General features: G+C 38.4%; 1 protein-coding gene across 1 annotated transcript; it reads right to left on the reverse strand.

Annotated features, from left to right (window-relative positions):
• Positions 1-11,930: 11,930 nt before the first annotated feature.
• On the reverse strand, positions 11,931-23,589 carry pafah1b3. The gene is made up of 6 exons (XM_036595054.1): positions 23,498-23,589; positions 21,806-21,896; positions 21,571-21,660; positions 17,561-17,677; positions 16,288-16,410; positions 11,931-15,227 (listed from the first exon to the last, which is right to left on the reverse strand). Exons 2-6 carry the CDS (start codon positions 21,884-21,886, stop codon positions 14,970-14,972), a joined length of 669 nt encoding a protein of 222 aa, XP_036450947.1. The 5' UTR covers positions 21,887-21,896; positions 23,498-23,589; the 3' UTR covers positions 11,931-14,969.
• Between the last annotated feature and the right edge of the window lie 3,186 nt (positions 23,590-26,775).

Below are 26,775 nucleotides of genomic sequence, written 5' to 3' on the forward strand. Positions count from 1 at the left end.
TGAAAATGTCCAACTGCAGCCCTAATATTAACAATGCATTTAAACAGTAATAAATGCAGAAAAAATGCTTTTTTTTGCATGTTTGCTGCGCTCTCCTCATTCAGTATCCAATTAATAAGCCCGTATTTTATACAGCCTAACATTAAAATCCAGAAGGGATAGATAAGGATTTTTACTTTACTTTTGTTTGCTTCCAAAAATTGGAATGCTATGTTATTTGCTAGATCAATATTTTTATATTGAGACTTCTGTAGTTGGACTCAAACGGATGATCTGATCCTTAAGCTGTTGTTCAGGTCATAATTCTCAAGTTTTCTGTCTCGGAAACAAAAGATAAATATGGCATTTTTGCAAGTTTCAGTGCTCAGTTTCTATTTCTTTAGAGAGTTCCAAAATATTGGAGAAAAATTAACCATAAAACATAATACATAACATGCTGTGACTTTTGCTCAGGCCACATGTTATGTTTTATTTTTCCCAGTATGTTAAAGTCAGCAAATAAACAGTAATTTTGCCTTAAAATGTGCAGAACTGTGTTCTCTGTAGAGGATGTGTTCACTTATTTTCTCTTTGAAAATCAACAAAACGTGTCATTGGACCAGAGACGCCTTCTGTGTGCTCATTGAAACTAAACATTTCAACACATTGAGTTGTTTTTTCCTCTGACGTGATGATGTTGAGGTGGTTTCCAGACAAATCTCACTGATGCTACATGCATGGAAGTCATACTGAGACCACCGGACAAGTCTCGGGAACGTCACGCCTCTGTGTTTAGCAAAATGGATCAATGTTCCAACCGTCCTGCTGGTACCTCCATCAGCAGAGCGCACTAATGCACCGTGACCACAAACAAGGCAAGATGAACTGCTCACTTTCGCTTTGTTTACATTCACAGGGAGTCACGTTTGTCCCATTGTAAAGAAAAAAGCCGCAAAACAAAGATCAGCTCTGCATGTTTCTTCAGGTCTTATAGCATAAAACTGTGGATAACATCTGAACAATATCTCCGATTTCTCAAACATTCTGTAGAATTCAATCACTGAGATGTAAACAGTGTTTTCCGGAGTGGTTTGATGTGAAATGGTTCATTATGAAGAACTTAATGACCCAAGATGTCTTTACAGTGGTGTTGATAGGAACCTGGGGTTGCAATGGCTACAGCACAAGTACAGCCATTTTATTTACTATGCAAAACCACCAATGAACCTACACATCATCTGAGTGCTTATATGTAATGTTGATGATGGTAATATAGTGATAAATATGAAAAAAAAATATGTTTTATTCGTGGACTATTTTGCTGCACAGGGCCTTGCATGTATCCCTCCACCCTGAATGCATGAAAAATATATGTTTTAGGCCAAAACCTATTGGAAAACAATTTTGCAGACATCTTCATAACCATTTTGTATAATTACTTTATCGTGAGGGAGCTTAAACTCTTCAGACGTCTGGTTCCTATCACCACCATTCTGAATCATTGTGAATCACAGTGACTCCAGCACTAAACACTTCGTATCGAGCCCTTCTGAGTGACTTTCTTTACATCTTAAATAGACTTAAAACTTGGTTTAATGATGCAGATATTAAAACAAATCTGTGGATTTCCTCCTTTAAATGATGCCACACTATTTTTCTGGCCTTTATTTATTGCTAGTTGTCAAATATGAATCTTACACACTTTTAGTCAACATTCTTTTATTTCATTCCTTAGAGTTTATACATCATAGCAACCACACAGAGATTGAATGATACTGATTCATAGCTTTATACTAAGATTAAAAATTGATTTTGATACAGTAATTTTGATAGTTTACATGTCTAATACAATCACAAAGCACTTTTTATTGAAATTGTATCTGTATTCTATATGTGTAACAAAGGTATTTACTGCTCTACTTTGTTAAATGAAGGAATCAGTACTTAAAATGTACAATGTTTTACAGAAAATAAATGATAGATTTTCAGGCGTGGTCGTCTCTTTTCTGAATGAGAGCCTTTGGTGTGGAAAATGTCAAAGGTTCTGCAGATATAATGTAATACTGTAAGTAACAGAAGGTGTAATGCTGATTTTTTAGCATTCTGGTGTAGCTAAAATGCTATTTTGGAGACACTAGATTGGAGTACTTATTTTCACCACAGAGAGGAACTTCTTGCATTTTACATAGCTGACAATCCCATTTATTTTGCACTTCCTCCTGTCGTCCTCACTGAGTTTCTCTGAGGGTAGATGAAGAAAAATCAGCAGCAATTATCAAGATGGCAAGTTTAACAGGCTACAATTCACAATAACAGCTGTGAGAAGCTGAGCTGAACTAGCTTTACAGAACGCTAGCTTCAAAAAACTCCTTCAACACAATGGGAAATTGTAGCACACAGCTAGCACACAGTTTTACCTTTGTATGTGAGGTAGAGGTCAAACTTAGGACAGATCAGGTGTTGTTTTTCAGTTGCTAGCTAGCTAAGTTAGCACTGTAGCCTACACCATTAGCTACGTATGAACACGCTTTGTGACGGCAACCGAGAGAGCAAAATGGAGGTGAAACTCCAATTATAAGCTGCAAAAATCTCTTTAAAGTTAAGATATGGATCCTGATATGAGGCTTTTCGCGAGTGGCGATCCATGACTATTCGAACGCAGTGCGACATGAACAATTAATGACTGTTATAGCTTAAAATATGGTTATTGAAGCTTGTAACAGACATTAAATGCATTTAGCTTGAATAAATCAGTTTTACAGTGACTCTTTCAGTAAAGAGTTCTGCTCTGGTTGTTTTCCATTCTTAACAACTGACTGAAACCTGGCTAGCCTACAGCTCATACTCACAGTCAGTGCCGTATCTAGACCTAATCTTCTCTCACAAAATCGGTCCCATTGTAAATCAAAATGTAATTGGTTGATTCCTCTGTCACTTCCAAATTATGTTATACTGATCAGTGCACGTAACTCCCCAGCCTAGGGAGTCCCCCTGCCCAGTGTGCCCCAGGAGAAGAGGTGGACCTTCAGATCGGTTCAAAGACTTTGGTCAAAGGTTCTCGAAGGCAGGACTTTTGGTATTGCTATTGTTCTCCTACAGTTATTCTCTGGGTCTATTCTGACAAAGGCTCTTATTGTGAAGGCAGGCTAGCCACCGAGCTGTGTTTATGCATAGTTCAGGCAGTAGCATGTCAGCGGGCAGCTCTGAAGCGAGAAAGTGCAGATATGAGCTGAGTGTAGAGCTAGCTGTTAGCCTAAAGCCTTGCTTATTGTATGGCGTGGCTGTGGCCGACTTCAGTTTTAAATAAAGCACAATGACTTGTTGATAAGTTGTGTCTTCATTCCTAGTGGTAAATGTTACCATACTATTATGAAAAAATTAAACTAAACATTACAGAATTCCCAGAAATAGTTTATCTTATCTTAGGGCCTAGAATGCCAAAGGTTTCCTCACCCGAAATTAAGTTTATTTGAAATGAATAATGCATTCTAAATGAATGTATTTTGACAAAAAACAGAATTTATGCTAACATTCTGTACAGCTTGATGATAGTAGGTATAAAAGAAGACAGGTCAGTTATCCACAAATTTGTTTTTAAACAGCAACCTTCGCCAGCTTAGACAAGCTTTAAAGGACGTTGGCAAAAAATCATATTCAGGCTAATGAGAACACTGACAGAAGTTACATTTCTGCTATTGAGCTATGTAGTTGTCGCTAACTGAAACCAGGCAGTGGCAATAATGGCCACTGCCAGTTGCCAATGACCAGTTGCCACTGTATTAAAGTTAGCTCCATTACATAACAAAAAAAAAAAACTGTCCGGTCTGTCCAAACAGTGTGACCTGTTAGCTACAGGAATTTAGTAAATGTTCTATAAAGCATACGCAACCGTTGCTACAAAAAGCATATTTGTGGGCGGAGCATGGCTACTACTAGTACTATTACTACTACTAATAATAATAACATGCATTTCTATTTATAATGCATTTCTTTTACATTCAAATATCAACATGCTATAAAAACAAGACCTAAAAATCAATAACAGCAGTAACACCGTGAGCTTTTTTAAGTAAGATTGATTTAAAAGGGCCTGTATCTCACAAATCTAAGTAATTCTTGCTTTTGAGAAATGTTGATGTAGTGTGTAAACATTGATAAACTTTCAAAATGTACTGTTCAATTTCAAGTACAGTCCATAAATATGGAAACTCGGCTAGAAAATATATTAATTATATTGTTTTTTGATGAAAAGCAATGCATTTACATACAACCGTCTATCCAGCCTACAGCAGTTTGGTCCTGCACTTTCGCACCGGTTTTCACAGCTTTTTGAACAAAGATAAATACAGATCCAATCAGAACAGAGCTAATTTACATAGGTCGGCCTTAAATACGCAGTAACGAAAAACAGCCGGTTTAATTTTAAAGGATAAAGGGAGGTTAGAAAATGGTCATAAAATATAAAAAAAAATATACAATATGGGTAGTTTAACACAACAGGTGTGTGTGTGTGTGTGTGTGTGTGTGTGTGTGTGTGTGTGTGTGTATGTGTGTTTGAGAGATACTTACTCCAAGGGCTCTGTGCTTTGCATAAGCACTGACGTGTGTCTTTATTCATACCTAAAGACCAAAGAGAAAGACACTCTGAGACGAGATGTGGTCGTATAGATGCAGTCATTTACAGTGATGGGAACTTGACTGTCTCACAAGGGAAATGCAACCAAAACTGAAAAACACAACTGAGGTAAACCAAGTGGCAGCACTGACACTGAAGGACTTGGGGCCAGTAAACACCCACAGGTCAAAGAGTATAACACGCACGGGTCAGTCAAAATATAAGGAGGGTGCAGGATCTAATAAAATGAACGTGAGGTTTTGCCTATATAAAATACTATGGATTCCCCTACAGATCATTTACAGATATTCAAATTGTTAACAAACTATCTGGTGAAAGGATTTGAACCAGCCTTAGGGTTAAGTTTTGGTTTGAGACTAAGGTTAAGATTATGGTTAAGGTTAGGGCCAAGTTTAGAGTGATGGAAAATCATGCTGAAGATTAAGCTTAAGCAATTCCTTGGTATTGTTAGGTGGTTACTGTGGTGTTCGGGTGGTTGCCAGGTGGTTGCCAAGCAGTTGGTATAGTATTAAAAGTGGTTGCTAGGATGTTGGTCTTTAGTGGTTGTAAAGTTGTTGCTAGGGTGTTGGTAGGTGGTTGCTATGGTATCTAAGGTAGATGCTAGGTAGTCAATATGGTGTTCCAGGTGGTTGTTAGAGTGTTGGTAAGCAGGTGATATGGTATTTCAGGTGGTTGCTAGGGCATTGGGAGGCAGTTTTTAGATTGTTGCTAGGTGATTTCTATGGTATTTTATGTGGTTTCCAAGGTAGTCATTAAGGTGAACCTAGGTGGTTATTATAGTGTTTCAGGCGGTTGCTAGGATGTTGGTTGCTATGTTATCCCAGGTGGTTTCTAGGTGGTTGACTGCTGATGGCTACTAGAAGAGCCGCCACCCTTTGCATTGAGATGATAACGTTACTCACCATTGCAGGGACATTTGAGCTTTTGCTTGGAGGGGGTGGCATCTGCTGACCTCGCCACTCTAGATTTGAGAGGTGCTGTATTGTGAAAAAAGAGAATTATTCTCCAACAAACCCTTTTTTCAAGTATGTTGCTGTAACATGACTTTGTAGTCATTTTGGATCGTTTTTACTGATTCATTCATCAGGAAATGTTCACATAATGTGAAGGGCAGCTGAGAAATGGTATAAAGAAATAGAAACCAGTGCTTGAAAAACTATAGATTTAGGTGGAAACGTCAGTAAAATATCAACATTTTAACATACTGAAGTACATAAAAGTAAAAAGTAATGTTTATATAAATGAGTTCAAAGTTTTTGTTGTTTTGTGCTGTAACTAATGAGTGGTACCAGTTCTCGCATAAACATTAATTACCAAAATTAATGCTTATTATCTAGTTTTATTTCACACTGATATGATTTTGGTTGTCTTAAAAAACAATTAACACTGAAACTTATTGGTGAGAGAAAACATTTAGAAAAGGAGTGGTCACTTGCATACAACATTTTTTTTACTTAAGTTTAAGCTGCATAAAATTTCATTTTAGTAGAAAGTGACAAATTAAATTACAAAGTGAGCTGTAGACACTAAGTTTACATTGCAGCTCTCATTTTTTGTCTTAAGCATTTATTTTATTTTTGTGCTGTTTTACACAAGCAGCCATGGGATTTTGAGATCTGGGCATTTTGAAGGCCTAAATGAAGATGTAAGGAGTAAAAAGTCTGTTTGTTCTCTTGTAAAGGTACAAGTTTTAGATGTCAATTATACTTAATGTACAAAACTTCCAAAATTATACTTAAGTACATTAATGGAATTCAATTGCTTAAGTATTTTACACCCTGATAAAAACTAGGATTTATGCAGATTTTTGAAATTACAGGTTTTGATAAATAAAAGTAGCATCATTTGAAAATATTCAAATGAAGACATAATTTAAGTAAATATAATCTATTAATTTAAGTAAATGCCTGCTATACACTGAAACATTTTATTTCAAAACAGCCTGGAATGAACACCATGATGGTCAACTTACTGTCCATGTCTGTCAGCTGAGAGTCAGGAAGATCTGCAAGGACAAACACAATGTGAAAGCAGGTTATACATTATGTAATATGCACATTCTCTACACACTTTAATCTGCAAAGGCTGTTTATTTGCTGAATAAAAACAAAATAAAATGTGGTTTGTGCAAAAGTTATGGCACACTTAATGTGTTATATATAAGTTTTTTTTCACGATATGTAAAACTCTGCAAATATAATAAAATGTGCAAATACGTACACATGTAGAGAGAATAAACTCAAATAGGTCTTTTTACTGCACATTTTAATGTGCAATTTTTAACATATTACAGCTTAGAAAAAAAATAATTCAGTAATTTAATAATTCAAAACATTCGCAGGCCACATTTTATGTTTTTATTTGTCTTCCAATATGCTAAATTCACCAAATAAATGTTTTCTTTGTAGAGGATGTGTTCACTTTTTTTTAGAAAATTAACAAAACGTCATTTGACCAGGGGTGACAAAAATTTTGCACACAGCACAACAGCCGGGCTTGATGTTTTCTGTGAAAAACTTTTGGGCCTCGTTGGGCTCGGATCGGGTAGCAGACCTCTACGCTACACAGAAAAACAGCATAGTTATTTTTTATTGGTTTATTTGTATTTACTCTGGTCTTTTAAATAAATAAATTCTTAATGCCCAGATGAATGACTTTATACATAATTCTCCCAGATGCATAAGACCTGTACTGCAGTACTGTAGCTACTTGAACTTATCTACAACAAAAAGACACATGTGGATCGAGTGTCTCACTTTCATATCTTACATATTAGTTTCATAGCAGTTACCAAATCATTTACAGTACTCAATAATAAGCCATAAATCAGTAGGATAACAAACGAATGCAGTACCTCTGCAATGAAGAGCATTGAAGCCCACCATGATGATGACGACCAGCAGAAACATCAGGAACCTCATCTTCTCTCAATACATCAACCTTCCTCAAATTCCTCTGTGGCTTTGGGGCTGAAGCAGCGCAGGTTGATCTGAAGCAGCTCTGCATTTATACGCAGGAGCTCATAGTGTCTGCTTTCACGCCGTGCCTGAGCTTGCCGTGATAGAATCACAGTCAGAGCTGACATGGCAGCAGGTCACCATCTTTCACTTACACGGAACTGCCAAGTTCTCCGTTTAAGGCTGTCATGCAGGTTGGACATGAAAATGTCCATAGTTTTTAGCCTTTATCACAACCAAGGATCTCACTGGAAACCTAAAACTGTTGTAATGGAATGTGCACCACAACCCTGTTTGGTCTTGCACCATTGTAAACTGAGTGTCAGTGGAAAAGCTCCAGTGTCATTGCATGTGTGTTGCCTCTTCTTGCGTCCATTCGAACAGAACCTGATATCTCTATTGGAACACAAATAATGGTATTTTTACAGGAAGGACTGTTCACACTTTTAACATCCCATTGAACATCTGTAGACATGAACATTCTTTAATAGCTGAATGAAATCAGGGATGGCGGACCACCTCAGAGAGGCTGCATTTGTTAAGGAACAGCTTAAAACTCCCCACACTCAGAATAATAGGCCATTGAAGCCTGCCAAGTAAGAGTTAAAACATTATGTAGTGTTAAACAGACTTGATTATGTGGTTTCTGACACTATATTACATGCCGTTATATATAAACACAGACAAAAGGATATAGAATAGCTGCAGTACTGGCAGCCATCTTGAAGCCTGAATTTTAGCCTTAGTTAGCTACATTAGCCTTGTATCTCAAGTGCAAAGCTAAAGAAGCTAACTTCCTGCACCTAACGTGTAACGTCTTGGCTGGTCAACTACATTTTGGGTCAGGGAGAAATTGTGTAAATAAGATTTGGCCAAATCACTGCCTTGAGCTGAATTACGAACACTGCTGGAAAACCCAGCATAGGCTACCATGTGTTTTGGATGCTAGTATGCTGGTCAGCTGCAATGGAAGTTAATATGCTGGTCACTAGCAAAACCAGCATATGTTGTGTTTTGGATGCTGGTATGTTGGTCAACCATCATGACCCAGGCTGGGTGACCAGCTAAACCAGCACTAGAGCAGCTTAAGCCAACATAAACCAGCTTAGCTGTTGTTTTCAGCAGGGAACATTCCAGTTACACAGTTCATTACAGTAACTACAGTATGTTGCTGTAGCAGCCATCTTAAAGGTTGGCATGTGCATTCTGACCAATTCTGAGTGTCTGAAAGTGTTAATGAACAGGGATCTGGTTAACTGTGAGCAGTCAAAAAACATTATTTTGGCCAAAGGAAACATATTTCTGGAGGATTACTCATGTAGGTGGTATTAAGAAGCGAAGCGGAAGAATACATTTGAAAATGCTGCTAAAAAAAACCCCACAAAACCAAAAAATCCCACACAGACAAGCATCATTCTGATGCTTTCAGAAGAATCAGTTCTTCCATTGTTTTCACAGAAGCGCTGTGGTCTCACAGCATAAAGGGGCCTGGGTTCGATTCCCTGGCCGGGCAATCAGGGTCTTTTCTGTGTAGAGTTTGCATGTTCTCCTTGTGTCTGCATGGGTTTCCTTCCACAGTCCAAAGACAAGCAGTCAGGTCAACTGGACATACTAAAGTAGCCCTAGGACTGAGTGTGTGTCTGGCATGGCGACCTGTCCAGGGTGTTTCCTGCTTTCTGCCCAATGAGCGCTGGGATAGTCTTTAGCATGTGTGTAATCACAAAGTTGCGTAACTAACAGGAACATAAAATGGTCTAATTATAGGCCTAAAAACATGCCTGAAACCAGATAACACGTCATCTACAACTGACGGCAAGTGCTAGCCAGGCTGTTCTTCACAAAATGTCTTTTTTTGACCCTGCAGAAAAAAACGGCACGGTCCACCATACCTTCCATGCCAGGTCTAGAGCTGGTCTGGTGCTTGTTAAGCTGGTCAACCAGCATCCAAAGCACAACATATCGTTGCTGTCGGAAGAAAACCTTGTATCTTCAAAATGGTAACTTTACAGGAGAACGAAATAACATACCTTACTTTTAATGTAAGTCAGTGGAACCAGACTTTTTTCCAAGTCATTTTGGGCTGTTTCTTTTGGTCCATTGAGTGACCAAGAGTGATATGCTAGATTTGCTGGTGCCCATCTATGCTAGTCTATGCTGGTTTTTCTAGCAGCGAACCTAATAAAACTGTTGACCAATAACTGCTTCAAATTCATATCTAGAAAAAACATGGGCCCTGTAATGAGGGCCCCAGTGGAGAACACCACCTCGCTAGTGGCCCCCAGGTCATTTGAGCTTCATCATTTCACAAAGTAAGGCCCAGGACTATGCTCTCCACTCAAAGCCAACATTTCCTGCTCACTGCGGTTTAACGTTTGCTTTCAGATGGATGCTAAGACAAAGTTATGAGGTTGTTACAAAATGTGGTTGAAGTAGATTAATGCCTCATGTCTTCAGCTGTAACTAAATACAGAACTAAGTGCATACACAGGTCATTCTGCTTGTTGTTTTGACGTCTACAGATGTACAGATAGGCTAGTGTTTCAGCACCATTATTCTCCAGGGAAGCTGTTCAGGCACATCGGTTTTCCTCTATTTGAGCGTATAGAATTCCCTAATTACCTCTTCTTGAACTAGTCCTGTCCTATCATGTCTTCGCCTGGCAGGAACGCAAACTTGGGGTCACTTCATTACTGTCCACCTGCGTTTTGGGTGGAAAATTCCACTGTTAGCCTGAATAACTAGTCAGGCGGTAATTATGTTCTGATGCCAGACACAATGTAACTGTTCAGTAGTGTTTGTATAAGCCTACGTTATAAGTACAAGTTATTAATTATTTGGGAAATATTTATGATTTCGGATATAAGATAATCCACTTGCATAAGGAAGGTAAGAGTCAAAGGAAAAAAAGAAAAAAAAAAACCAAAACAGGAGTGTCCAAACTGGAGTCCGAAACATGATGAAAAGTGTCTCCTAACAACCACCTGGAAGACCTGGTAGACACCAAAACTGTCCCCATCAGATGAACAGCACTTAAAGCTTTCATCAAGTCAAACAAAAAAGCTGCTGGTGTTCTCAGATGCAAAACCAACTTCTAAGACTGAACGTTGGAGGTAGAAAAGTACTATTGGTGGAATAGTGGAAAAATATCCCTGCACATTTTTAGAACAACTGAAAGCGAGTCTCTAAAAAAGAATGGAAGCTGTAATAAAGATAAAGAGTGGACACACTAAATATGGTAAAATGTGACATTTAGTTGTTGAGTGTAAAAGTGTGAAGGAATCTATCGTGTAATATGTTTAGTGCTGTGTTAATTATTACTATATGCAGTAATGTGAATGCATGTGCTGTGATTGTTTTTAGACGGTAACGATTTAGACGATTGTTTATGCCTACATGGTCATGTCTGTCACACCGGTCACTTGTCATGTATAGGCTGGGCCTAATCTTGACATCCGTCCAGCTATAAAACTGTGTCAGTCCAATGTTTTATGGGCTGTATAGGTGTCTGGGACCTGTGCCCAAGAAATAAACTTAAGTTCTCCAGACATACAGCTAGCTCCCTGGTTTGTGACCGGGTTTCTTCAGATGGATCACAGAAATGCAGGGTGATTCAAAAAGATTAATCCGATTTCAAAGCATCACATTTTTACAACAGTGAGGCGCCTAGGAACCAATCACAATCCAATTGAAAGAGGGGGTCATAGAGTTTCTGACTGTCACTGGAAGATGGCTCCCTTCAGTCTGAGAGGAGATGAGACCCCTGAGCAGAACGCGTTCTGCGTTCTCCACTTCAATAAGAGTGAATCCGTCACAACTGTGCAGTGTACCTGAAACAGCTCAGAGCGTTCGTCGTTGGTTCCACAAAACTGGACGATCCCTGAAATCGCACTGAAAGAGCCGTGAGGGCAGCGACACCCGACATGCTCAATCCAGTATGGGATGAATTTGAATATGGCGTTGATGTTGTCTGTACAGCTGGAGGAGGTTCGTACTAAAATTACATAATAAACTTTATGCTCATTTAAACCATTTACAGTTTACTGCATTGATCTGTAATGATTTACAAGCGAAATAAATCATTTTGAAATTGGATGAATCTTTTCGAATCACCCTGTATTATCATACAGGAGAAGGAAAAAACAACTTTTTATGGAAACTCATGAAATTGTGACACTGCAGGTCTATGTCAAAAAATAGACAACAAACAACAACAAATGTGGGGACAACAGTTGTTGTCAGCGCTTATGAAATTAATGAGTGAGATGAGTTTGGTTTTCCACATTTAGAAATGTGCTTTTTGAATGTCCCACAAGAGACAAATTCACAAAAATACACTCATCCATAAAAAAGACACCCCATGGGTTGCTTACATAACTTTAATCGAGCATTTTAATAGAACATATTTGAATATTGTAGTTGTAGGTTACATCTTTAACCCTCAGTATTACATCCCAAATTCACCATAACTGCAAGCAATATCCAGGCCTATAACTGGAAGGCTATCCATCTCTGGAATTCTTGACAGTTTGGTCACATGCAAAAAAAGACTTTAATAGTGACTCTCAAAGTAACAGTATTAGCACAAACTGTAGACCATCCTTTCCCAACTCCAGTCTTACAGGCCCACAACTGTTTTCCAAGCTCAATCTGATTTGGCTTGATCGATTTACAGTTAAGATGTGACTCAGGTGCTGGGAAAACATCTACAGGTAGGGCGTCCAAGACTGGAGTTGGGAAATACTGCCGTAGAACTCTACAAAGAAGCAGCAGAGCTGCACAACCTAGTTTTTTAACTGTTATTGCAATATTGGCCTTCACAACAATGATCTCCTAGAAGGCTGTACTAGGCAAAACCAATCAGGCAGTGTTTTATTGTGTGCTGACCAATCGTGGATGTTCCTTGGGTGTTGTGAACAATCATATGATCCAACAGCAGTAAATTAGTTCTGGTCACACTCATGCAGGCCGTTCTTTAACCATGTCACCAATGCATTTTTAATATATTGCAAGCTATATCACCTAGACTGGAGTTGTTGACAGGTCCCCAAATTGCACTGAAATGCATATACAGCTATGTAGAGCTTTCGACAGACACAGAACTAACTAATGCTTTCCTTACTTATGCATGTATAATACATAAACAGATATATTACAAAAAAAAACAATAAAAAAAAAAACACATTTATATCAATTCACATATCTGCCACTACAAGTGGCCCTGAAACATCCCCCAGGCCAGCTTCTCTTAGTCTCTGTTATACATGCATATGCTCTTTGCAAAAGTTTGAACACCTGTTAACTCACATTTTGTTGATTTTCTGAGTGAAAATAGGTCAATACATCCTTTACAGGCAACAGCCTCTGCAAATGTTAGTGCACCATTTCTATTTATTGCTAACACACTGTAAAAAAAAAAGGAAATTTAAAATATAAAAGTGTGCCATAACTTTTGCACAGGCCAGACTATATGTTTTAAATATGTTAAACTCAGCAAATAAACAGTAATTATGCACTAAAATGTACAGAATGTATTCACTCATTCTCACTTTAACAAAACGTCATTTGATCAGGGGTGCACAAACTTTCACATAAACCCCAACCCTAGGGTGACGAGAGTAGCTCAGAGTGAAGGGTGTAATTATTCATCTTTGGATGTACACTCAGCTAAACCACAGCCCATCTGCTGCTGGAATTTGGCCAGAATCCATTCGTTTCATATTTACGTTATTTTCCACATACATCATTTAACATGAGAAAGACAAGACAGATGTACCACACGGCACAGTGACAGGTTTGGTCATGGCAGTTTAAACCATCAATCTATGAAATGTAAAGATTACTTAGGCTGTGATGTACAGTATTGCGCAAAAGTCAATGACCATAAAGTACAGGCTATTCAGGAAAAAAGCAGGAAAACTGCATTCAACCAAATATTAAAATTAAATAAATGTATATTTTTAGTATTTATTGTAAACACTCTTTTCAAGGTTTTCAAAGAAATCTTTAGAGACATTTTCCCACACATCCAAAGTTTAGTCTGTATAGAGCCCCGCTGGTGACATCCAGTATAGATTAAAATAATGTGTGGTCACAACTTAGTAAGGCATGGGAACAAGAAAATTAAGTCTTGACCACAGCTTAATAAGGCATGATCTCGCTCCCACGACTTTCTAAGTTGTGGCCAAGCATTAGGATCTTGTTCCCACGTGTTAACAGTGCATGGCTACACATTATTTGTATTTATACCAGATGTCACCAGCAGAGCTCCATATGTCTGAGAGGCTGGTTGCATTTTCTGTTTCTCACAATACAAATGTGCCATGCGCTTGTTTCCCACGCCCCCGAAGATGGCCGCGAAAACCGGCAGGAAGGTGGGACCCGAATCCCAAGGGAGGACGAAACGGCGGGGAGAGAAAGAGAACTGCCAGGGAGTGGTGGACAGGCGCACAGCACAACAAGTAAACCCAAACTAAGGCTGAATGATTTTGGTAAAATATCTAATTGCAGCACATGAATGTTTGTTCGCTTCTGATTAGTCAAATTCATCTAAAAGCAGTTCGCAAGCTCCATGTTATTAGGTTGAACGTCCTTTATTTAAAACTTGCAATGTATCAACATTGTTGATAATAGACTACAATTAGACAATAATACAATTCTCGCAGCTCTTGCGATTCGAAAATTGCACTTTTTCAAATTGCAATTTCGATATAAAACCATTGCAAATGTTTTTTTTTCTCAGTGAGGTTCTTCTTGAACAGCTACACATCCTTTCAGACCCACAGCGCTGAGTCGTCTTCTCACAGTGGAAGGATGGACAGAAACACCTGTGGATGTTTTCAGATCTGAAGCAGCTTGATTTTCTCCTCTCTCTCAGAGATGAAAGCTTTAAGTGCTGTTTATCTGATGGGGCAGTTTTGGTGTCTACCTGGTGTTTCAGGTGGTTGTTAGGATCACATTTTTTTTTTCCCCACTTATTTTACTTTGACTTTCTCCTTTCTTATACTCTGGATCATCTTATATCTAATCGTCTCAGAAATATCTCCTAAAAAATGAACAGCTTGTACTTCATGTCCGTTTTCCCTAAAACATGAATAAATGAAAGATGGCCTCTGACTTTTGCACGGTACTGTATGTATTGTTTAAAGTACATTAATGAATAATTAGAATACTATGCAATGGTCCCTCTTAAAATAGTGAGTGGATTTGTATATGTTCAATAGTACTTTATACCAATAGCATGTGTTGGACAGTATTAGACAATATTTAGAGCACCTATGTTGGTCTGTGAGTATGCTTTTGTATTGCTGCGTAGGACATGAGCCTCTAATAGAGACTGAGGCAGACTCCCTGGTAGTTGGGGAGCTAGAGTGATTTCATTTGCATGTACTTGTGCATATTCAAGGTGCATGTGCCTCTAGTAGAGCTTTAACACGTGCGTGTAGAGGTTGACACACTCTCTGGTAAGCCTGCGGTGTGAGGTGGAGATAGTCGTACAGGTCCTGGTGGGAGATGGAACCGTCTGACTGGACGAACCCAGGATCCACATCCAGGAAGGAGGCGAAAGAGAGAGATGCTAACTCCACCTGCACCAGAGCGTTCACTCTAGCGTTACGATCACGCAGCGGGTTGGGGCTCTTACCTCGGGGCAGAAGACCCTAAAGGATGAGAAAAGGAAGAAATCCATTTCATTTTAACTTTGTATATCAAAGACAATGGTTTGTACAGTACTGTGCCAAATATCTGTGTTCTTGCTTGTAAAAACATGAAGCATTAAAAATACATGCAAACGTTAATGCACTAAAAAGTAACAAGAATTTCTTGTTTTCATCTCAGTTAGGTTAGAAAAACAGGTTTGATTCTAGATCTCTTTGCTGCACTTTAGCAGCACAGGTGATGTCATAAAAAGACATTCAGACTACAGCAGTGGTCTATATAACTCAGCAATTAATTGAGAAAAGCATGTGTAGTCTGAAATAAAAAAATGAAATTAATTCTGTATTATCTTTTCTTTTCAAGTTGTGGACTAAATGTGTGCTGTTGAACTGCAGGGAATGTGAGGACACAATAAGCTCATGCTAGGCTAAATGGACATGTCTTGGCAGAGCTGTTTACAGTTGTATACACACATTTGGGCGCCCCGGTCAAATTACATGTTTTGTTGATTGTGTAAGTGAGAATACGGTGGTTTTTGTAACAAAGAAAATGCTTCAGCACATTTTAATGCACAATTGTTTTTAGTTTTGGAGTTTAACATATTTGTCTACACACCCCATCACAAAAAAAAGTCAGGTTTTTTGTCAACCAGATCAAACATGAAATACCTTTTAACATTTTAGGGTAAAATTATCTTACAATAACCTGGTTATATAAGTGTGACCATGCTTTTATAATTTGGGGTGTGGCTGTGTTCAGAATCAACCAATCACATTCAAACCCTTGTTAAATAGTAGCTAGTATGCTACCTGCTATCAGACTCTGTTCCTGTAGGTTTTTCCTGCCACCTCACACTTACAAATCATGAACGTGACCTCACTGTTGCAGGGTTATCAATAAGGCTTCCTTACAGAGAACACACTCCTGCATGATATGTGGTGCTTTTGGACAGAAATATTATTAAATTCCCTGTTACTAACATGGACACATCTGTCCAGGCTGTAAACAGGTCCTCAGGGCGAAGTAGGGGAGAACAGAAATGAGTACCGAGAATGAACTGACCAGAACAAGAATGTGAGCTTGAGGCAGGCGCTGGTTGATCACATTAATGATGGCCATGATGCCTCCACAGATCTGCTCAGGTGTGTGGCCATGATTGTTCGTCCCGACCCACAACACTACCACCTGTATGTAGAGAGGGAAAAAATATTTTCAACCAATAATGCTTTGCTTTGAGAACAGTGACAGTGTTTATCTCTAGCGCATTAAACGGCCAATATCATGGAAAACTATTTTTTTTTCTAAAATTTCTTTCTAAAAAAGTTTAATGCAGTAGGTAAACACTGTTAGTTTAAAAATGGGCTGTTCACTCGTTGTTTTTGTTGAAGGCAGAAGAACCAAAACATTCATATGCCTATTCAGCCTGCAGCAGTTTAGCCCCTCCCACTCACACTGAAGTTATAAGGAGTGTTTCAGCTCAGACAGCTTTTCACAAGGCACAATACAGGATAGCCACTTAGACTTAGGCCCAATCCCATTTCACCCCTCCACCAGTATTAACTGATGTCTCAGTAGTTATCAAGCTAAATTTCCCGTTCCACCTTAAATGGTGCAGGAGTTACATTCTGGCACCTCGAGGCGTCAGAACTGCAGCTCCATTTAAGGTGGAACGGAAAAACGTGACTAAGAAGCTGGCGAATATCTGACTTCAGTTTCATATCACTGGAGAATTAGGGGTGGACGAAGATAAATAATTGCCCCCCTCTTTGAAGCCATATGATTCCCTAAATGTAACTAAAGCCCAGCAGTGAGGAGCTGAACTTTACCCTCCTCTGCTGTCACTGCAGACTGGCAGGGTCGCCTACAGAGCAGCGCTAGTAGTTGTTAATGAAGTAATGCTCTTTATTTGAGGGTTGTTCCATTTCGTAGGGCAAGATTTCAACCAGTAACTCAGTTCCAAGAGGCAGGGGGACAATCAAAAACAAGGGGTAAAAATAACAAATGGCATTGGACCATAGGATCATTCTTAAAGGCATAATAACAGAGTTGGTTTAATTCTAAAGGACTGTCTAAGACAGTGGTCACCAACTCTCGTCCTGGATATCTACTTTCCTTTGGAGTTTAGTTCCAGCTTGCACTTAACACGCGTCCCCTCCCCTTACCTAACGCCAGTGTGTCTGGTCCAGCCAATCAAGGACTTGAAGTCCTTTAGAAGTGAATTAACTGTTGCAGTCAGATCTAGATTCTACAGGAAGGTAGATCTCTAGGAACACAGCTGGTGACCACTGGTCTAAAAGATGTTGGAAAATGGTCAGAAAATGATGCCTGTTTGTACCTTTGGGCAGATGTGATCCACTTCTCCATTAGTAAGTCTCCACAGGACATGCTGAGTCGCATCACCACCAATCCCAAAATTCAGGGTGTGGAGTGGAGAGAACAGCTTTCTCCACACCTGCCAAAATACATATTTATGCAAATAAATAAAAAAAAAACGAAAAAGATCAACAGCAGTTTAGGGATTGGGTGGTTATCTGTTTTAAGGATAATATGCTTTATAAACACCAATGACAATTATACCACTTCGAATTTGCAATCAGCCTCTTTTTAGAAAGTCACAGTGGGACTAAATGTCCTTCTGCTGCAGTCGCCCTGCAGGTCACACGCCAGGACAACACATGTTTACAGTTATAATCTGAATACAACCTGAACAGCAGTATTTCAATTACTGCTTTTTGTGCTATAAAGAGCAACAGAAGAGGTTCAATAAAAGATTATTAGTATAATCGCTGTGAAGAGATGATTTTAGTATGTCAATATCATGATAAAAATACTTGGTCAATAATAGTATGATGAATAATTTGAGGAATGACCAGATACAGTGGATATAAAACATCTACCCCTGTAAAAATGGATGGAAGCACATTAGTGTCAAAATGAAACTGTAATATGTAAAATGCCAATGTATTAGCATGTTTCCATTTAAATTCCCCACTCATATGCAATATTGAGCTCAAAATGAAAATTCAAAAACAATACTGTGATTTTAATTTGCCATTTGTTATACTAGTATTGACATTTCATTCACATAAAGATTTAGATGCTTTATGGGTAGCTTTATTTAAATTGAAATGTATTTCTAGATTGCATTTTCATTTTCATGAACTTCCCAACCTGTCAAGTAAAATCGCAATACTGAATTTTCATTTTGAGCTCAACACTGCATATATGAGTAGGAAACTGAAATGCAAACATACAAATATATTTTACATAAACATTTTCATTATAACTTTGATATTGATATTTAGGGCTGAACAATTTGGGGGGAATGTCTAATTGCGATTTTCCTGACCAATATTGTGCCAGCGATTTAAATCGCGATTACTTTCTATGAAGTAAGGTCCAGACCTGTTATTTTGGACAAGCACACCAGAATATCCACTTTTTCTGGCTTGAGGCTTGAATGATGCCAGTTACTGCCAATTAGTTGTGGTTCTGTGGGGTGTTTGATTGCTTTTGACTGGTCTAACACATCTATAGTCAATTCCCAAGCTTTATGTTATGTTAAGATTAACTTAATGTTATGTTCAATTTTCCCCGCTTAAAACTTATGACAACATTGTTAATGATAAGGGCTGTAATTAAATTGGCAGCTCTCAATTTTGAACAGAAAAAATATATCAAAATATATTAATATATAAAAATGATACATTTTTTTCACCCCTACTGACATGCTTCCATAAAAATGGTAGGTTTTTGTGATGTAAAACAAAACAAAACAAAAAAAAAAACCAAATAAATCATGACTGAACTTTTCCAGTTTTAATGTGAAATTGCAACCTATAAGTCAAACATTTTGGAGCAAAAAACTTACAATAACCTGGCTGCATAAGTGTGCACACCCTTATATAACTGGGGATGTGGTGGTGTTCAGAATCAACCAATCACATTCAAACTGTTAAACAGTTAAATAGTAGCTAGTCCACACTTGCCATCAATTCAGCTGTTTCTTTAGGATTTGTCTGACACTTTCACTCTACTACAAAAGCCATGGTCCACGCTGAGCTTACAAATCAGTAACAGGACCTCACTGTTAAACGGTATTGATCAGAAGAGAGGTACAAAACAAATTCCAAGGAATTAGATACACCACGGAACACAGTGAAGATAATCATCAACAAGAAGAGAAAATATGGCACAACAGAGACATTTCCATAAACAGGACGTCCCCCCAGAATTGACGAGAAGACGAGGAAAAACTGGTCACGGAGGCTGCAAAGAGGCCTACGGCAGCCTTAAAGGAACTGCGGGAATTTCTGGTAAGTACTGGTTGCTCAGTGCATGTGACAACAATCGCCTGTATTCTTCATATCTGGGCTGTGGGGCAGGGCGGCAAGACAGAAGCCTTTTCTCAGGAAAAGAGAAAACAAAAAACAAAACATCCAAGCCTGGCTAAATTTGGCACACCCAGTCTGCCAAAACCATGTGAAAAATAGGTTACTGTCAGATGAGACCAATGCTAAACTTTCTGGTCATAATTCCAAAAGGTTTTCACACACTAAAATAACACCATACCAGCAGTGAAGCATGGCGGTGGCTGTAGAAATAATGACATGGATGCCGCATTGTTTGCTGCTTTCAATCTGAGGCAATACGTCTGCACGTCTGCCACGTTGGAGCGGCCAAGATCCGCTTTAAAACACACGTACTGAGACATGAGTTCTCATGATTAAATTGACTGCAACTTCCTTATTACTCAACCGACTTTCGCCATTTTTTTGTTAGAATCAACAGATCGACATTTCTGCATGCATGCTTATTTAATGTTTATTTTACGTCCAATTTACTTACTGATGCATTTGTAAAACACGGTTACTGACAGTTGGCTATTAAAATATTTGGCAAAATTAAAATAAAGAAGCTGATAACAGCCAATCTGAGTGAGTAATATTATATTTATGTAAATGCTTACTGGCAGTGATGGGATGCATCTGAGCAAAGAGACGGCAGATCAGATAAGTCAACATGTTTACAATCTAGATGAAAAAAAACATTACCATGTTCTTGAACAGTAATGTTAAACTAACTGTCATAAAAGTCTGGTATTAATGCAAATACATACCAGATGTAAAGTGTAAGGTCTATGTATAATAGCAGACTTTAATCTGAGTCCGTAGAAATGACCACGAAGTGCCAAGCAGCTTTCTTCAATTTGACTATGCTTATACAAACATTCTAGGAAAAACAGTTACGCCAATGAGTTCTGTGCTTCACCAACCACAAAGCCATATCTACACATAAACATCTCACAATCAGCGTTTCGCTCCCCTCTTTATACAATCCTATCCAACCTCCTGAGTTCTGTGCTTTTTAAACAGTATAATTTTGGATGTTCACCTTTCTTAAACTTCCACTTTGTAACTGCACTGAATGCAGTCTAGTAGTAATGTATGCATATACATGGTGGTGGTAGCATCATGCTTCGGGCCTGCTTTTCCTCAGCCACAACTGGGGCTGTAATCAAAGTGGAAAGAATCATGAATAGCTCCAAATACCAGTCAAATCTGGCACAAAATGATTAGCTGTTCACAAGAAAGCTGAAGAGGAATTTCATCCTTTAGCCCAACAACAACCCAAACCATACATCCAAATCAACAACTGAAGGGCTTCACCAAAAGAGCGATCAACGTTTCGGAATGACTCAGCCAGAGCGCACTTATGCAAGCAAGTTATTTATTTATTCATTCATTATTATTATTATTTTTTTTTTTACCCTAAAATGTTTCTGATTGTTTTGAATTTTTACATTAAAGGTGGAAAAAGTGTAGATTTTTTAAATCCACTGTAGACATCAGCCTTGATCCAAACCTCATCTATAGATATCCATAGATACACACTATGTTATGTTGCATACAATAACAACTCATAAAACAGACTCCGTTCCTAATTGTGTGTATTAGAGCTCATGATAATGACAGCTTTAATCGCCCAGTGTAGTCCCAAAGCTATTGCTACTGTTCTAGAGTGCTAGCTAGCATGACAGCTGGTTTGTGAGCCATCCGTCCATAACAGATTGAAACTTTTTAAGATAGTTTTAAGGTAATGAAAGCAGAAAGGAAGAATAAAGTAAGTAAAAAACTAAAGCAGGGGTGCAGATTTTACTAAAGGGCAGATTTTACAATGTGTCAAACGTGGGAGACGAACCGTGAGAACCCGAACATGTAACCTGAATCAGCTCAGAGCCCTAAAAATATTTGGAAAATGTCATCCGTGGCCGATGTGTGCAGTCGGGTCTTGTCAGATTCAGACAAACATTTCAGGCTTTAACCGAATGTGAATGTTGCTTACCTCAAACTCGTGTAGCAGTTGGACAAGAGAGTCTCCGACAAAAAGAACCTCTGGTTCCTTCCCTTTGCTGTCAGAGACAAAGCGATTATGCTGTAGAGAGACAACAAAGGCATTATTATAAATAATCCATCATCATAAAAGACATCATGCAGATATGACAGCAAAGCAAAAAGCACCTAGTGTGACATAAACTAGACATGTATGTGTATCGGCAATGTAGTCCAGGCGAACTTACCATTGACATCCATCGTCCATCACCCTGTACATCCTCACAGGGAGTGGGTGTGGCCGCAGGGTTGCCGTCTCCACAACTCATCACTGTCACTCTGATGAAAGAAACACATTACAAAGGGTTCCGCTGTATGAATTTAGTGGTGTTATACTGTTTGCTAGGGGCAACTGCACAGCATTTTAGCCCAGCTGTGTGAACTGTAACAACATTGTTCTCCATTAAGAAGGTTTCACTATAGAGGAGAACATCCCCAAAGGAGGAATCAGTCGAGAGAAACAAAGCCTCTCAATGCTGTAATAACGAAAGATTTCAAACTCCTTTCACCTAAAATCCTTTAAAGAAAACAGGAAAAAAAGAATCAGTTTTACATTGACAGACTGTGGAAATTTGAGATGTAGAGGAGACCTATATAAGAAAATGATGAGATCTCACTCTTATCTTATATAAAGATTGAGTAATGCTGGGATGAGTCAGACACAATAGAGTTAAGTCATACTAATATAATTTAAGGTTTAAGCTGTCAGCAAATTTGAAATTCAGGGCAAATAGACCAAATAATACTCCTGCACTAGACCATTGCTTGGTTACAGGCTGAGAACAACCCAATTTCCCCAATTTCTCCAAGTCTGGACCCTTTAAAGCCAGCAGCCTTTATTATGTAGTTACAGAATATAACTCATTTTCATTTATATAATAACAACTGCAGCTCCACTTCTCATTGTCCATCTTCCTGCAACATTAAAGGGGAACTCCACCAAAACTTCTGCACAATTAAATGGTTGGGATGTAAACAAAGTCATTCAGAGTGGTTTGGTGTAAAACGCTCTGTTCTAGAAAAACTCAGTGTCAGAATTGTTCACAGTGGTGGTGACAGGGACCAGATATCCACCTCTAAAAGCTCCCTCACGAAAAATTAGTACATTAAATCAGCCTGATGTCCGACAAATTGTTTTATGATAGTTTAGCGATAAAGCTTTGGCTTAAAATATATTTGAATCCAATTATTTTAATCCATTCATGCATGAAGGATACATGCAAGGCGTTGTAAGCTAACATAGTCCCCAAGTAAAAACTCACATTTCTCACTAATCTACCATCATAAACATTACATATAAAAGCTCAGAAAAGGTGTAGGTTGGTGGTGGTTTTGGATGGTAAATAAAATGGCTATATTTGTGCTGTAGACATGGCAACTCCTGGTTCCGATCACTATTACTGTAAAGAAATCTGAGTCTCTACAATCAAGTATTTCACACCAAACTGCTCTGAATGACTGTTTACATCTCAAGTATTGAATTATTCAGAAAATTTCCAAAAATTGGTGGGATTCTCCTTTAAGTTGGTTAGCAGAGAGGTGTGGCTGCTTAACCCAAGATTAAAATATTTCTATTAGATGAACCACAAGCTAAATAAAACCCGTTAAAAAGCCTAAATAGTCAGTAACACCCCTTAACATGATGTTTAAGACGGACAGCTGTTCGGTCACACAGTTTAAGCTGCTGAAAGGAAATAAACGCTTAGCCACACATCTGCTAAAGCACCATGTTTTGGTCGTAGAGAAGGGGATATTTTACTGCTTTCAGTGCAGCGCAGCCTCTTCTTTTGAGCCACAGTATATATTTTAGGTCCTCTAAGGTTTTCTGGACGTTTTAGTGCAGAAAGAAAACCGATAAACAAGCCGTGAAACGTCCTTACCTGCAGCTAGCTACTGCTAACTACGGACCCTCCGCTCCACAGCCCGGACCGTGACGTAGGCAACGACGCTTTTCAAGGCATGGCTAACAGAGCTCAGAGAGAAAGGATTGGGTTATGATAGAAAACACCCTGAATATTACCAAAATTATACACAATTGAATTTTGATAGAAAACACTCTAAACTACTTTATTGGTTGGAATACTTCTTTTTTTTTGGAATAAAACAACAATGTATTTGAACTCTATCTCCCACAGGCCCATGTATTTTCTTTTCATAAGGGAACATATTTTGATATTGCTATTTATTGATATTTATCAGGACTATGCAGTTCATAATCCTGATAAATATTCCCAATATTTGCTTTATTTTAAATGCACCCACTTGAAACAACATATTTTATATAAAAATATAATGTGCGATATTGCTTTTCTACTTTTCGACTCTGGTTTACTTATTTTTTTAAAACAATTATCTTACTTTTATTGTTATTCTATTATGCACTGGTGTTACGTTTATTACGTTGTTTTTGTTTGTCCTGCACCTGTTTATAACAGATATGATTCTTGCATGAATAGTTTGAAACAGTTGAATAAAGTCTGTCAGACAGACTTTTTACTCCTCACACGCCATAAATGAACAGAGAGTAACTAAACGCGTTCAGCCCTGATGAATAGTGACGGAGAGTCAATTTCAAAAGGATCAATTATTCGACTCCAAGATGTCTGGGGGTGGAGGTCGACTTTTGACCAATGACTCGAAACGCGTCGACTCTTCCACTCTGTCTACTTCGTATTTTTTAATTGTAGCTATTATATATAAATATAATGCTCAGATTTCATAGTGCAGCATCTCTTAAGCTGGACTGGAAAAGTCGAACAAGAAGGTGGCAAAAAAAAGCCAACTTCGGCCTCTTAAAAAGAGGAACAAGATAACATCCATTTTCAAATAATTCTGACCACAGTAATGATTCTGTTAGTACATCACTCCGAGTTCCCCCTCATTACATGAAATAAGTAAAATTTTCACCATATCTCTGTAATCTGTAGCCACTCAAAAACTTTTAGGACGGTTTAGGCCCAATCCCATTTGACCCCTTGCCCCACCACTTAGCCCTTAGCCCTCTGTTTTGCACGTTCACGTCTAGGGTTAAGGTGTCCCAATTCTTGTTGAGATAGAGGGGTAGGGTGAAGTGTTAGGGCCACATGGCCCTCCAAACGGAGGTTTTTTCAGACACTCCAAATGAAGTGATATGAGTAAACAAGAAAAACTGACAAGATGTCTGTGCGAGCGACCAAAGAAAGCCACAAATTTAAGCATTTTCTTCGTTAAAAAGTTACCAAAATTATTGTATTATCTTAGTTAAAGTTGTTTCAATGTATTATGGTCCTTTTCTTCATAACAAGCATAAATAAATAAATAAAGTATGCTAATGTCTTAGTAGCTGGCTAGGGTTAGCTAATCTTCCCATTCCACCTTAAATAGTCCAGCAGTATAGATGCCTGAAGCGCCAGAATGTAACTGCTGCACCATTTAAGGTGGAATGGGAAATTTCAATCAAGAAGCTGGTGAATATCTGACTTCAGCTTCATATCACTGAAGAATTAGGGGTGGGCGATAATAAATAATTGCCCCCTCTTTGAAGGCGTATGATGCCCTAAATATAACTAAAGCCCTGAACTTTACCCTCCTCTGCTGTCACTGCAGACTGGCAGGGTCGCCTACAGAGCAGCGCTAGTAGCTGTTAATGAAGCAATGTTGTTGTTTTTTTTTTTAATTTGAGGTTTGTCCCATCTCGTAGGGCAAGATTTCAACCACTACCCATTGTAACTCAGTTCCAAGGGGTTAGGGTGACACTCGAAAACAAGGGGTAGGGATAAAAAGAAGAAATGGGATTGGGCCTTAGTCTCTGTTGTATCTTTTTAAAACCGACTCTGGAGCTTTCTTGGTTAAAATTAAGTGGAGTCGACTCCCTCGATTCCTTTGGCAAGAGCCGAGAGTCGGAATCGACTCAGTAACACGCTGACTCGTTGCCAGGCAACGCTATATTCAAGTTAATACAACGATGACGGCTGGCTAGCATGCTGAAGTAGGCAGTTTGTCCAGCTAGCTGTGCTTAAAGTGAGTATTTTTAAACGACAGAACAACAAGACAACGCACTTCACCTAAGGAATGAGTATGTATAAACCATAAAAGGCAGTTTTATGGTGTAAACAAACACCAAAGAAATGTAATTTACACCGGCTTTCCGTTGAACGACAGCGTTAATTATTTAGCAGCTACGCTGACTCAACGGTAGTTGGCGCTTAGCTAACGCTACCAAATGCTGTTTTCTCGCTGGCCAAACTGTACGCTGCTGTGTGGTAGCTTAACCTTTTTGGAGCAAATAAAAGCTATAAATACACATGTCTACACTAAATTTAGATTTAATTGTGTTTAATGTATTATTTTGGCGTCTTTAACTAAATAATTAAGTCGATATTCCGTACACTTGCAAACATTTCTGTCTGTGTAATAAAAAACACTTTCTTGACATTTGTCAAAGATGCATCTGAAACATTATCATATATCCCTTTTCCATCAAATCGGTTGGAAAGACCATCTAACCAGGGTTTGGACATCAAATCTGTGCAGATTTCTTATTTCTTTAAAAGTATTGGTCCAAATGTGACCAATCAAAGTGCATATTGATTGCTAGGCGGATTTTGCAGAGTCCAACCAATCATTAAATCGTGTGTGACTTCGGGTATTTCCGCAATAACTACTAAAACGCGAAAAATGCCGAAATACTGTACGGAATACAGCACTCTTATGTTACATCCTTGCTGAGCTCAAACTGTCCCAATGTTTGTAAGTTTGCTGTACGTGGATTTCAGTAATTATATTGTCTTTAGATTCATTATTAAGTAACTAAACTGAAATAGAAAGAAATGTGATTTATACAGGAGTGGACAAAGTACAGGACATCTGTAGTTGAGTAAAGATTGATGTACTCTTTGTAAAATACTACTTGTAATACTATCTCTATTTCTACTTAAAGTACACTCTTAAAATGATTCTTCAAAGGTTCTTTAGTAAAAACAAGGGTTCTATATAGAACCATGAACACTCAAAGAACCTTTACCATGATTAAAGGGTTCTTTGCATTGTGAAATGGTTCTTCAGATTGATGGAGTATATGCTGTGGATGGTTCTGTGTAGTACCTTTTAGAAAAGGGTGTTATATAGCACCATAAAGTGTTCTTCTATTGTTATGATTTCAGGCTTGTTACAATAGAAG

Source organism: Colossoma macropomum, unplaced genomic scaffold, assembly GCF_904425465.1.
Source record: "Colossoma macropomum unplaced genomic scaffold, Colossoma_macropomum, whole genome shotgun sequence".
NCBI lineage: Eukaryota > Metazoa > Chordata > Actinopteri > Characiformes > Serrasalmidae > Colossoma > Colossoma macropomum.